Source organism: Pundamilia nyererei, unplaced genomic scaffold, assembly GCF_000239375.1.
Source record: "Pundamilia nyererei isolate P.nyererei 1_Seehausen unplaced genomic scaffold, PunNye1.0 scaffold00126, whole genome shotgun sequence".
In the NCBI taxonomy this organism is placed as follows: domain Eukaryota; kingdom Metazoa; phylum Chordata; class Actinopteri; order Cichliformes; family Cichlidae; genus Pundamilia; species Pundamilia nyererei.
This window is the reverse complement of record NW_005187527.1, coordinates 968,907-983,492: the sequence shown is the minus strand read 5'-3', so window position 1 is coordinate 983,492 and position 14,586 is coordinate 968,907. Positions and strand designations below refer to the sequence as shown.

General features: G+C 40.5%; 1 protein-coding gene across 27 annotated transcripts in view; it reads left to right on the top strand.

The window, feature by feature from the left end:
• LOC102193494 (protein tyrosine phosphatase receptor type D) overlaps positions 1-12,409 on the top strand; it is a 398,348-nt gene extending 385,939 nt beyond the window's left edge. For all 27 annotated transcript variants that reach the window (XM_005743019.2, XM_013913330.1, XM_005743018.2 and 24 more), the window contains 7 exons: positions 5,458-5,743; positions 6,690-6,868; positions 6,997-7,123; positions 7,631-7,756; positions 8,636-8,790; positions 9,015-9,150; positions 9,553-12,409. In XM_005743019.2, the coding sequence (XP_005743076.1) occupies positions 5,458-5,743; positions 6,690-6,868; positions 6,997-7,123; positions 7,631-7,756; positions 8,636-8,790; positions 9,015-9,150; positions 9,553-9,621 (1,078 nt within the window). In that variant the 3' untranslated portion in view covers positions 9,622-12,409. The remainder of the gene's footprint in view (positions 1-5,457; positions 5,744-6,689; positions 6,869-6,996; positions 7,124-7,630; positions 7,757-8,635; positions 8,791-9,014; positions 9,151-9,552) is intronic.
• Positions 12,410-14,586: the final 2,177 nt, after the last annotated feature.

Below are 14,586 nucleotides of genomic sequence, written 5' to 3'. Positions count from 1 at the left end.
TGGCACCCTATCAGATATAGTCATGCCCCAGCTCCAAATCCTATAAAGCTAACTTTCTGTTTTACAGTTTTAAATAGAGCTATCTTTTATATTTACTTACTTCCAATACATTTTTTCACTTGCTATAAAAGCAAAAAAGCAGTTTAGCAGATATACTTTAAAAATATATATTTTTTCTCCTTTAGTTTGTGCAGGTTTTTGTTTTCCTGAAGCTGTTTACGCACATGAAAAGAGGCCAAAAAAAAAAAAAAAATCCACATCTGACAGCATGGTGCAGTCTACGGAGCAGTCGACTGATTAGTTGGTGCACCCAAAAAAAAAAATCAGCTTGCATGTGCTCAGGCGCCTTATGTAAAGACCATAAAGGCATAAAAAACAAGCAATCAAGGTCTTTTGATTTTTTTTATTTATTTTTGTGTAAGGGAATGAATAGGAGCTTAAATGAGAGGGTTTAGAACTTTTAAAAATCAACTGCACAGGATTTCCTCCCTCACGAGTCGCTAATTAGAAGCACGTTTCTCTCTCCTCCTGTCGCTCACATTCTCCGATTCTAGATGAATCCATACAGACGCTGCGAAATGCATTCATTCTCGTAAGCTATATCTCTGTTGCATAAAGCAGTTAGGCTAAGAAATGTCCACTACAGGGAGCACTTTTTTTTTTTGTCGCGCTTGCTTATGAAACATCATTAATATGGGTTTAGTGGGTGGCTAATGCGTCCCCCGCAGGAGTATTTAAGAGTATCAATCAAAATACATTCATCTGTTTTCCACTGCCAAGTGAACACTTGTCACAAGGTAAGACTAGAGGAATTTTCTTCCAGAGATATTATAGCATGCCTCTTGCTTTCCTAGGTCCTGCTGTTTTCAGTAACCCACAGGTCAGGGGCTGTTTTGCTCTTGTAGCTAAAGGGCTAGTCAGGCATTGTGAGGTTTCAGAAGAGGTCAAAAGGACATGATTAAATGTCACAGTGATCTCTGGCCTCTCCCAGTGACACAGAAGGAAAACTGTAAGAACAACTCACAGTTACAAGTAACAGCCAAACCATTTCCTTCCTCCTTTTTTTTACCATGTGTCCGAGTACTGCGGCCCACCCAAAAACCAGAGAACCCCATGGGGTCCATCCAATCTTAAAACTTCACTCTAATCAAAATACAAGAGAAAGTGATGCATTTCCAAGAAAGCTTTATTCAAAAACCGGAAACAACACAGGCTGTTGGCTATAAATCGCTAATGCTACCCGCTCATATGCAAAATTTTAAGGCCAATGTGTGATATAAATATCCTCCTGAGGACCAGCCTATTCATTTATGTCCTTTGTAATGGACATTTGTTTATGGTCTGTATCTTTTGACTTATTTGAGCTACCACACAAAGTCCTGATGTCCTAAATAGAGGACATCCTGGGCTTTCCATTGATATTTCATGTGTTTGGGTGGCCTCTTTTAGCTCCATAGACGGGAGAAAATAACAAACAAAGTTCAATGGAAAGTTTAATTTTTACAAGTTCCTAGTAATTTATATAAATAAGCAACTGTATATATATTCAAACTAATTTTAAAGTAATTTCAGAAGTTTAAAAGGTGGACATAGCTACCATGAAGTCTCCCACTGCTTTCCAGTTTCGGAGCCTTGAGTTGTGCCGCCGCCATCTTGTTTGCAAAACCCCCCCAGATGTGATAAGTGATGTTGGATTGGAAATTGAATGAATGAGGCCATCAAATCAGAAGGATACTGTTTGCAGAGGTCGCAAAGGCTTAGTGGCTACATCCATGTTTTACAACATCTGTGGGGTCAACAATAAATGGCTGATTTTTAGGGCAAGCCTCAAGTGGCCATATAACAAACTGCAATTGCTGTATCGAGCACAAGTCTGAGGCTTGCCTTGAAAAGCTTCTCGTTTTCATAGTAAAAAACCAGGCTACCAACTTTGTCAGCGTTGCCTACTAGTGGTGACCACAGGCTGTGCAGTTGTGACGAGGTGTTACAGCCGCAGGGCGTGGCGAAAACAAAACAGTCCACACCTAACTGCACCCAGTGGCATTCATGTGGTCAGAGACTTATAACGCTCAGTGTAGCAGTGCTTTTCCTCCACACCACATCTGGTTGGAGTCATACTGTAATACCAGTACTAGTTTTTAAAGCTAGTAATTCTTTGACGATAGAGAAGCCAGTGTTAAAGACTGAAGACATAATGAAATGTCAGTGGTGCTGTTAGGTTAAGCTACGTTGCTTCTTTGTCCTCTCTTTTCCTTCAAGCTATAGCTGAGTCTCCCAGTGATTCCAGTACAGTTATACAAATGGTTTGGATTATAGCCAAGCCAATGGACAGTCAACACTAGCCAGTGGGTTGGGTTTAAAAGACCAACCTTCCATACTCCCCGAGTAAGCAACGCGTTCTTTTTCTTTTTGATTTACCTTCCACATTTCCAAGTATTTGCGCACGCACGCGACTGAAATGATTATCGACCCCATTAACAGCAGTGCAGCGGTCCTGGTGAGCTGCGCTTTATGTGTGCATGTTTTATAGGCAGAGTAGCAGAATGGTGACAGGTTAGCTGACAGCCAGAGATTTTTTAACAATACATATGTAATTGCTTTCACTGCTGCTCACGCTTTATCTTCACAGGACTCGTTGCAGCTGTATTTCACGCTGAACTTTCTTTCCCATCCCTTATTCCCTAAACTCCTGGAAAGCATATTAGTCTGACACTTAATGTGTATCGACGTCCAGAGCAGCTGGTTTTGACTGGTTGAAAAGGCAGTGTCAGGTCATTAGTGCAGTCAGTACGCCAGCTCTCCTTCAACTGCCAAATGTACCGACAGCTTTCTGCACCGTCTCACCCCACCCCGAATACACACACACACACACACACACACACACACACACCTGTCAATAAAGAAATATTACACTTTCCTAGCATTGCTTGTTTTTTTTAATTAATAGCAATCCCAGATGCTTATGAGACAAACGAGGAGAATCTCTAGCTAAAACAAGTCTGCCTTCGCTCTCATCGCCCTTGCGCTCCCCGTCGTCCTCCGTCTCCTTCTCTCTAGCTCTCTGCTGTCACTCTGTCACTTACTCTCTTGCAGGTCATCACTCTCCCACATTCAAGTCTGCACTGTAAAATGCCTTCAGATTGGAAACAGCTGGGGTAGAGGGAAAAATCTCGACTTGTTTCTATATCCCACGGCCAGGAGCTGAGGTGTTCTCAGACCTGGAAGTGATTCATTCTTCAAATAACCCTGAGACACATTTCACATTTCTTTGCAGCCCAATTCTCTCTCTCACTCACTCATACTGACTCTTTTTCCCTTCCGCCCTAAAGGTGTGAAGAGTTTTGTCAGGAAAGAAATAAAAAGTTCAGTCTCATTCAGCCAATGTCAGGCATTTTGAAAGTGATCATCAGATCATTTGTTAAAGCCAATGACTCCCATACGTGTCTTTATTCCATTTGCAGCACAGTTCCAGTGCAGCATGGCACATTAACCAGACTTGGCCCCCGGGGACTGACTTTACTCCCTCTTGAGTTTTCCTTCTCAAGCCTTTCCCTGTTCCTCAGAGCAAATGAAAAACAAATGCTTCATCAGGAGGAGGCACAAGAGCATGGTTCACACCTCGTAGGCATGTCAGCTTAATGAATTGAATAACCTATTTACTTTGGAGTGCCAAGTGCAAGGACTTGTCTCGTCAATGCCGAGCTTTGCGGGAGGTGGGAGGAGAGTTAACGAACAAGATTTAACACCACCCCGTCGCCCCGCGGTAAATAAATTGTCATCAGAAAACATCTTTGTGCTGAACCGTGCAATATTAAAACATGTAATGTGCAGGGGTGAGCATTCGTCAGCAGACTGCCAACGCGCTACATCTATAGAGCGTGTCTCAAGCTGGCCTGCAAGGAGAGGTCAAAGTGAAACAGTAAAACATTTTTGTCTTTGGCAGGATGTCTTTTTTTTTTCCACGTGTGCATTTTGCTCACTAATGCACAAATGTACCTGTGTGAATCTTAATGAGGAGACCTGGCTTTCAGTGCCTCTTCTAAAGCTCTTATTCCATTTAGGTGCACAGTACTAATCTAATGGCATTAATTGTAGTCAGCTGCACTTCTCAGAAGTTGCCCAGCACATTAATAAAAAATGTTCACGTCACATTTGCGACTCCGGAGCCACATTTGTGTTCACATTTGTTCTAGTGGCACTTTTCTCATTTGCGAGATGAAGGTTAAATGTTGCTGTTGCGTAAGTTATTAGTCCCGATAGGTTGAAGAGTGCAGGTGGGGTCCAAAGGAGAAGGACTGGATTGCAAAGCCAGTGTTGAGCTCGCTCAAGGCTGTGAGTACCGGGCCCTCTTCTCCACATAGTGCCACTTCAGATTTAATTACACTCCAAGCCAAATGGTCCATCCTACAGTGGAAAACTTGGCAAAGAGAGTTTACCTTTTGGCCTCATCACCGGAAGAAGGGAACTTATTCAAGCTCCCTGTCCTTGTTTGGACAAGACACTTCTCCTTCCACTGGGCTGATGCAGATCAAAATGACTTAAACCTGCATTCTTTCTAAACCCAGTTGCATATGCGTCATTGGATAAAAATTCACCTAGCTTCTCACTTTAATACTCAGCAAGTAGCAGCCAATAATAGCTATTTTCTAATCTGTCAATATCGACATTTATAACAGCCGATAAATGAAAACTAGGCTAACTAAGTAAAACTAAAGTAGACATGGAGAAACACTCCTCTAACGTAATATGAGTGTTGTCATTGCACAGTTTTTCCACCAGAGGGCACTATGCAATTTCTTACTTGGCAGCGCTTGTTTTTGGAACGCCACAGACACATCGACTAGGCGATCTTAGCAGAGCATAAACAAACAAGTAAATAACTACTAAAACAAAAAAAAGTATCGGCTTTTTTTGTAATGGTTTTTTAAATTTCCAAATACCAATATCGGGCTAAAAAATCCAATATCAGTCAGCTTAATAACTTTGTAAGCGCTTGATGAAATTGTGGTCTCAGTTTCTGGTTTCAAGTGTCATTTAGTACTGCATGATGTTAGCTTAAAAACATTTGGTCTCAAAAGTGATGAGCCAGAGTATAATTTAGCGGTGGGGAGATCTTGTAATTGACAAGGCGCTTATGTCACTAATGAGTGTGTCAGTCATATCAACCCATGACTCGTGGCATATGGTTGCTAACAACTAACTGGTGACAGCCAAAATGTTTCTAGGTTTCAAAACCAGTCTGCAGACCAGTGGGTGATGTCATGGTGGCTTTATCCCGGTTTTATAAAAAGCTTGTGATGCCAACATCAGCATGATATAAGTCATAAAAACATGACGTTATAGACCCTGGTGGGAGTTTGCCATAAAACTCTGTCATCTGAATAAAGTCTAAAGCGTTATTTCATAAATGAATAACCATCTTCCATCCTTCCATCTCTGTCTCCTTTGTGGCTCCAGTGCCGGCGTGGGACGCACAGGTTGCTTCATCGTGATTGATGCCATGCTTGAACGTATCAAGCACGAGAAGACTGTGGATATCTACGGGCACGTCACGCTAATGCGTGCCCAGCGCAACTACATGGTGCAGACAGAGGACCAGTATGTCTTCATACATGACGCGCTCCAGGAGGCCGTCAACTGCGGCACCACCGAAGTGCCCGCCAGAAACCTATACGCCTACATCCAGAAACTGACCCAGATAGAGGGTGGAGAGAATGTCACCGGCATGGAACTTGAGTTCAAGGTATCTTAACTCTTTACCAAAGGATAAGCACTGAGCAAAACGGCTTGGGTCAAGGGCTGATTAAGAGAAATAATGCTAAAGACGGTTTTATCGTATATTACATTTTCAAACCACACCTGATGAAGTTATTTGAAAGTATTTAGAATTTACCTGCACCCCACTGGCATCCCGTACCCCACTTCACACCAAGGAGTCATTGTAATTTTTTTCCCATTCTCAATACAACTCCCAAACTATTTTCCAGCCACTATTAGGCCCCACTAGACAGCAAGGGGCCTGTGGTTTCCTCTCTATTCCAGTTAGTTGACTCACTTGTGTAACATGACATAGGATAAATTTCCCCCCTTTCTGGCTCCCTCTTCCATAGCTCCATTTCCTTCAAAAACAGGGGTCTTGGTTTACATGAAAACGGCAAACGCAGGTTTTCCCCACCACAGAGCAGTTGCCAGAAGAACTTGAGCAATATACTCTGCATTTACAATGAAAGGCTCCACCAGCGTTGCTGTATATATGCTATTGCCTTGCTTGTCACGCGCCTACTTTCATTCTCTTTGATGGATGCTGATTCAACCAAGAGATTGTAAACAGGTCAGATTACACTGCTCTTCTGACTACTTAAATCTTCCTGGTGTATCCATTTCCCTGTCTTTTCATCATAACACGGGCAAAGGGCAAGCTGTGATAATAATCACTTTGATGCCATTTCCATACTTTATGGTTACATGACCCAGCTGTGTGCAGCATATTATACTTTTGATTCTTTTTCACTGCTTTCAAGGTGTGCAATTCGCTAGACTGCTCAGATCTTTATCGCTCGCAACATACCTTTGTTGTCAAACACAATCTGTCACCGGGGAAATACAGAAACATCTGAATGCCATTGTTCTTACCTGATACCCATACACTCAAGGGTATCTCTTTTTTTTCCTCCTTTTTTCCACTGCAGCGTTTAGCTAACACTAAAGCCCATACATCACGATTCATCAGTGCCAATCTCCCCTGCAACAAGTTCAAGAACCGCCTTGTTAACATAATGCCATACGAGTCCACACGAGTGTGTCTACAGCCCATTCGAGGAGTTGAGGGCTCTGACTACATCAATGCCAGTTTCATTGATGGGTACAGGTAAGCGCTAAAATGAAAGTGAATCAACACAAGGCTTCACGTCAGTGCAAACGTAGTTCCATGTAACATTCAGATATGCGTCCACGCTGATTATTTCCCCCCCTTTGTCATGTGATTCATTTCCGCAGGCAACAAAAAGCCTACATTGCAACACAGGGACCACTGGCAGAGACCACGGAGGACTTTTGGAGGATGCTCTGGGAGCATAACTCTACTATTGTTGTAATGCTAACCAAGCTTAGAGAAATGGGCAGGGTACGGAAACACTGTTTTGCTATTCTTTTCTTCTGGCAATCTTTGAAAGAAATGAAATACAATAAGCTGTATAGTCCACTTTAGCAGTGCTTTCCTCTAGGAAATACTCTGTTTGGTTTAAGTTTAGAGAACCTAGCAGCTGAAACACAGGGGCAAGCAGTGCTGACCCAGCTGTTACCTGTGCCATTCTCATATTGACACAAACAGACATTATATAGACTTGGTGCTAGGGAGACGGCAGGTTAAAGACAGGTTATTTTCTGGTCCGACTGCATCTTGTCCTCACGTGCAGCTCCGCCGGGTTAAAGAAGTCTAGAAAAAGTTCAGGGCTGCAGTGCGTGTGTGAAAACAGCTATACTTAGATTCAGGAATTGGGAAGAAAAGCTTTCAAAGAGCAGATACAGTGTGAATTGAAAGACAGACATTTCTGGGAACGAACACAATGAAGCTAGTCTGTGAAGAGAATGTTGTGGCTCACTGTGGTATTCTATTTTTCACTTCCCACAGGAAAAGTGCCACCAGTACTGGCCAGCAGAAAGGTCGGCCAGATACCAGTACTTTGTGGTGGACCCCATGGCCGAGTATAACATGCCCCAGTATATCCTGAGAGAGTTCAAAGTGACTGATGCCAGGGTAAGCAGACACTGTTTCATAAAACATGGTTTAAAGATCAAAGGTTGTGGGAATGTATTGCTTCAGATCAGTGCTGTTTACAGTTTAGACTAGTGCTATTGTTTCTCCACGTCTGGGTTGTGACCTACCCAAGGGTCATGGAGGACACTGAGTGGATTACAGAGAGGTGCAGGTGTAGACAATTTAGAAAGAACCAAGTGAGCGTTCGAGCACACAATAGGTTATTTTAATGTCTCAAATCCCATAATGCCATTTGTTAATCACATGATTTTATTTACCAAGAAAGGAGATTTGACTAATGGGGTTGAACACGCTGGATGATGAACTGTAATTAACTCGATTTTTTTTCTGCAGCAGCAGTAATTTGCTCCAATTTTGGCATTGTATCAAATATTTGTTTACAACACCATTATGGCCTTAAGTGTAACATGGGAAGAAATATAAATATATGGAAATTATGACACATGTCAATGTGTTTAAAAAAAACCCAAATGTGGTGCCGGCAGCACTGAGCTGCCAGAGTTTTTAATTCCATCAAAGGCTTACACAGATAAATGGCACAGACTCCCTTCTTTGTAGAGTATGTTACACTGTCTCGTCAATGGGATTGCTTTCCTTATCAAGGGGATACAACATCACTTAAGTAATGCACATCCTCAAAGTCGATTCTCCAAGCACCCTGTCAAGGGTAACACATCAAAGGAATTAGCATCTTTAGTGTTCATGTTAAATACATTCAGGTAAAATTACAGTCTTGTTTAATAACAAAACGTTTTCTCTGATGCTTTACTCTTGGCATCTGCGCAAGCGCCTTTCTTCAAGATTTCACGATTGCACTGTAACGATCATGACCGTTTTTCTACATTATTTCTCTCGCAGGATGGGCAGTCACGGACAGTAAGGCAGTTTCAGTTCACAGACTGGCCTGAACAAGGAGTGCCAAAATCAGGAGAGGGGTTCATTGATTTCATCGGCCAAGTACATAAAACAAAAGAGCAGTTCGGCCAAGATGGCCCTATCTCGGTCCACTGTAGGTAAGTGACCAGGATAATGCACCAAACCATCTTTGTCTTTTCAGAAGGCAAATAAAATGTAAAAAAAAAAAAGAAAAACATGCAAGAACATATTCACATTAGGGGATAAATTATGATGAAATTAGCGATTTCCATTCAGGGAGAAAAAAAACACTACTTGTAGGTTCATTAAGGTTCTGGCCAGGAGCATTGACCTCTTTGCCATCTTGATCTCTTTTCTACAGCGCGGGCGTCGGTAGAACCGGAGTTTTCATCACCCTCAGCATTGTCTTGGAACGAATGAGATATGAGGGAGTAGTAGACATCTTTCAGACAGTGAAAATGTTACGGACGCAAAGACCAGCTATGGTGCAGACAGAGGTGAGCTGTCTCCAACCCCATCCTTTGTTATTGGTGTACTTTCACATTCTAGGAAAAGCCCAACCTACATACTGTACTATAGGTGTTTGACTGTAACTAGCTACTATGTTACTAATTTGATAGTTAGCTCCAATTGCCTGAAAGGTCTGGATAGATTCCAAGCAGCCTCTTTAGCCAAACAGATGAACTAAAGCGACTATGATTAATTTAGTAGTGGAATTAAAGTAGTTTTGCCAGTTCCCCACTTCTCCATTTCAAATTTCAAGCTTTGAGAATGTAGTTTGTGTTTATTTTTGGGGGAAAATGAATTGTATCTACAGTACAGACAATTTCTTGGTTGGCTGGAATGGAAAATGTAGCGAACATGATTCTATGTAACCATCTTTTCTTCTTTGTTTCCAGGATCAATACCAGTTCTGCTACAGAGCTGGCTTGGAGTACTTGGGAAGCTTTGATCACTATGCAACGTAAAAGACCCAGTATTGGAAGATAAAAGCAGAGGGCCCTTTGGAAAAAGAAAACCCAGTGAGCCTCTCTTCTGAGCCATAAAGTCCTGCTTGAGAAAGTACTCCTTAACTCCTTGCTAACAACTCATTACATGTTGGATGTGCGACATGACTTGTCAAAAAACAAAAAGAAAAAAAAAATGATTCCCAGGAGGACCAAGTATTTCCCCAACCCCAATAAAAACCTCGCCTTGACTCAGAGTGAGGGAATCCTGACTGTTGAAGCATTACACGGAATTACCTTTTCTCTTGCTTCAAGGATTCATTTTGGGGCTCATAAAACTGAACGAAACCAACACAACAAAAAAGTAAATGAACAATAATGACATCGTCAGAAATGCATCAGTGATTATGAACCATTACGAGAGGCATCGGAAGAACACAGTATTGCGGGGGAGGGAAAAAAAACTGAATGCACATTGTAAAGAAGAAAAAAAATCTGTTTCACAATCAAGTACACACAGACAACCCATCACAAAAGAAGACAATGCTTGGTCCACAAGAGCAGGACAGACTTAAAGTAACAATGAATAAATAGCCCCGTTTTCTGTCACAATGTTCATCATCTAAATTTTGGGGAAGAGGGTAAATGATCTATGAAATAAATACAAATTATTGATTTAGTTTTTTAGTACTTTATTATACAGCTGATGTGCTTTTTTTGAACTGTGTGAATTTCCTTTTTTTACACAAATTTATCGCTTGGGGAAAAAGTGATAAAATGTATTTACGTAAAGGTTCATTATTTTTTTCTCAAAGCTGTAGAACTGTTCTAACGTACAGTATGTGCTGTTTTGCAGAGGGTCTCTTTGCTTTTGCTTTTTTACCCCCGCGCATTTTGTTGCACTTAGTGCACAGAACAGAATTCACACAACCAAAATGTAACTTTGTTAAAGAGTTATTTTTTGGTCTTGATTTTTCTGTTGTTTTTTTTCTAAAACAATTGATTCTTTTCCTGAGTTGGTTTTGTTTTTTCTGTCCATGATCACCTACATGGTAACTTAATTACTCCCATGAGATAAACTGGGGCTTTGTGGAATCAACAGGGATGAGCAAAGTATGAAGTTGCTGCTACCGATTATCTTAGTTCTTCCATGTTCCAATGATAAGAGAGATGAATTCGATGACATACACGACTATATAAATATATGGTATAGATTGTCAAATATGTGAGATATATAAATATATATTATAGATATATATATTAAAGTAAATAACATTCTAAATATATTGATAAAGTACATAATTTATGAGTGAAAATGTAAATGAAATATGGATCATCTATGAAATCTTTTAAATTGAGAGTTTGTGTGCTGTGGGGGAAATGAAGAGATTTTTCACTGGAATGCACATCAGTAGGACAAAACTGTATTCTGATTCAGTGCATCTTTTCTTGTGCAATAAATATGTGTGTGTTTAGATAGGGGTTTTACGTGGATATGTTGTTCACTCATTGACATTGTCGTTTCCCCCCCGCGAGCGAGGCGTGGGAGTGGGAACGCCCCGGTGTTTTTTTCCGAGCTCTCGTACACTTTGTATTCAGAGACAGAGGGGTCGCGCAGCCGCACTCACGTTCCACGCAATAGGGCAAGGTACAAAGACGTCACTTTGTTGTGGTTCTTCGAAGCGTTCGGTGGTAAGGACATTTCTTTCATTTTGCATTTAGAGTGCCTTATATTTATGCCTGTTTTTATAATGTTTCATTTAACATGTCAATGTATCCTTTGAGTAATCGAGGCATTTAGTGTAAATGTACAGTTTATTTACCTTTAGTATTCATTTGTCACATGATGAGATTATATATATGCAAATAAGAACGTTTCAAAGGTCATACGTGTCATTTTCAGTGGCCTTATTGTGGCTGTGAAGCGAATTAGCGAATTAGAGGAAAACATGTATACTGGCCTACTGGCCTTTATAGAAAACGGGCAACATTGCGAACAATTACCAGACAGGTTTTAAACAGGGATGAGACTGGTGTCAGAACTAAACAGGATAATATCCATCATGTCTTAAGGCCCAACCTAAGGTTAACCGATTCTTTACCATTTACAGTCACATTTCCCAACATTGTTTAGATTTTAAATAAAAAACGATCAGGCCAAATAAAAGCCAAGTGCACAGGTCGTCACCGAGGGGTTTCTTCTTCATGCCTTAGGTTTTTACTTTATATGTAGAGAAATACAAACTGCAAACAAAACATCATTTATGTTATCCTGACAATCCTAAACGGTGTTTCAAGCCCCCTTTTTCTTTTCTTTTTTCTGGCATAGCAGTTCGAGACAGGGGGTTTAGCTGGGTTATGTTTCAGTCTTCATGTGGAGCAGCATCTATAACTTCTCAGTACCCTCTCTGATGGCTTTGTGGATGTGCATTCCAGGTGCTTTCTTTCCCTTGTTAACTGAAGCAGCTATGTGTTATATTTGTGTCTGCTTAACTGATTACTTTTGTCATAGTTTTGAGATATAAAAGTGCTATTATTTAACCTCATGGTGGCTAATGTTACATTATGTTAATCTCAGAACACGTTGTGTTTTTTCCCCCCTTTTTTTATCGATTTGTTTTCTTTTGTTTTTCATATGCATGGTTAAACGTTGCAGAACGGCCAAAGCTGGCCTGGTAGGAAGACTTGCACTTTCTCTATCTTTGTACTATGCACTGCCCTATTGATTCTAAACCCAATAATATATTACTTGAACCCATCTATAAAAAGAAAAAAAAATCTCCTTAAACGTTCACTTTGTGTGTATGTAAATAACACAAAATGGTATCAACTCTTGAAAAAGACAAAAAAAAAAAGTTTGTGGCAAAAAGAGCATCCATTCTGATGCCATGGTTACTCCAGCAGATGACTTCAGAACAATCTGTCCCCCCGACCATCTGTTCTCGTGGCTTTGCCATTCAAGCTTGGAGTGTCATTAACAGAAATAAACGTTGTGTTCTCTGCTCTCTCTATCTATCTCTCGTCTGGATGCATAGACTGAAAATTAAATAATGAAATTGTAAAAAAAAAAAGAAAAAAACGGCTTGTTAAAAAGATCATACAATTACCTCTGATTAGTTGTTAGCGTAAAATGTTTCTTTCTCTGAATGAAAGGAGTGCTTTTTATTTTCTTACTTAGGTTACATTGGTGGCGGAAGAAGTCTGTACGAAAACCAGTTCTTTGCTGACACGAGTTCCATTTGTTATAAATGAATTCTATTAAAAAATGTCAGTGTTATGCATCGGCGTTTCACTTGTTTCCCTCCACCTCACTTTGACTTGAAAAGACTGATGAAGCTATTTTACCCCCTACTGGTCTGGGTCCAACATATTATCCACAGTTCTCTCATGAAAGGGGAAATTGAGCCTCAGCACATTTGAATAGATTTCCATCGCTCTGGTGTTTCTGTCACTGATGTCAGCCACAATGAATCATCGGGGGAACCTTTGACGAATGAAGTGCGATGTTTTCGAAGCTGCTTTGTTTTTTAACGCAGACTTTGTTCACCCTAGTAACATGGTGGAATGGTACTATTACTCAGAATTAAAACCTCAATTCGGTCATTTAAATAAAAATGCAGCTCCCTGTTGCTACGTTGAGGTTTTTGCTCCAAGTTTATGCATTTAATCTATTGTTTAAGTGTCTGTGAACTTAAAGTCTATTATGGCATTGATTAAATGTCTAAAAAACACTTTCCTCTTCATCAAATTTACATATTTACTAGGGTTTTTTCTTATTAGGTTATAATCCCTTTAAATGTTTAAATGGTTTTTACCTTTGGCTCATTTAGCGTCCATATATCCATGAAAATACAAATTAATCCTTGCTTCATCCTTCTGCTCCTTGCTTGCATAGAGGGAGATCCACACTGGTCCACACTATCCAGGTGTATGTTTCGCTATTCGGAAAATCTGCAAGTCCCATAGTACATACAGAGTGCTGTTCTGATAGATCAAGCAAGTCATGGGATACATCAAAAGCTCCACAGTGGCTTGTGTACAAAAGCTAAACAAAGCATCTCTGCTCTGTGTTTGTTTGTTTCACTGTGACACACGGAGAGGAGTGGGAGCAAAGGTGGCACACGTGGTGAAACGGTGAGCAGAGGAGAGACAAGATTGCTATTTTAGATTGGTGATGTATGAGACCCTGGCTACCTAATGCTGCAAGTCACACTGGGGAAAACAAGGTACAATCAAAATTACGCTTACTGTGTGCAATAAGCTTGTAAGTACAGAGCAATTAGTTGCAAACCTTCACCAATCTGTCGGAGAATGAATGCAGTCGAACCAATTTAGACCTACCAGTTGTTTGGTGACATGTTTCCTCCTGTGCAACAATCTTGGTTGCTGCAAGTTTCTTCCTGTTGAAAAGGAGTTTTTCCTTCCCACAATCGCCAAAGTGCTCGTTCATAGGGAGTTGTGTGATTGTTGGGGTTTCTTTGTTGTTATGAATTGGTGCTATATAAATTTTAAATGCTGGAACTCTTTAATAACACGAGATATCCATATATCACGAATAAAATTTGAGAATCTATGTTTTTGACAATATATTATGTGATGTTAAAGTATATATTGGATATCTGCTACTCTGCATCAAACCTAATAGGACAGTTTTAATCATCAGTCGGGTTGAACGTGCGTGCTGGACATTGTTCTATCCTGGATGACATTTCCCAACATGGTAAAGCGAAGGCATATTGAAAGTCAGTAAAATTGCAGAAATGCATTAAATACACATAAGAGTCCCAAATATTTATTCACTTTAGATGCGGGGGGGTCCCAAGCTTAGCATGTTTCCAGGCTTAAAATGTAAATGTATGACTTTGTGGATTATGTATGGAGCTCTAGAAAGAGCCACAATTACAGGCGACCTGCTAATGCACTGAGCCTAAACGCATCCTGTGTAGATACTAACAGAAGGCTGAAGCCTAAATGACCAAAATAAAC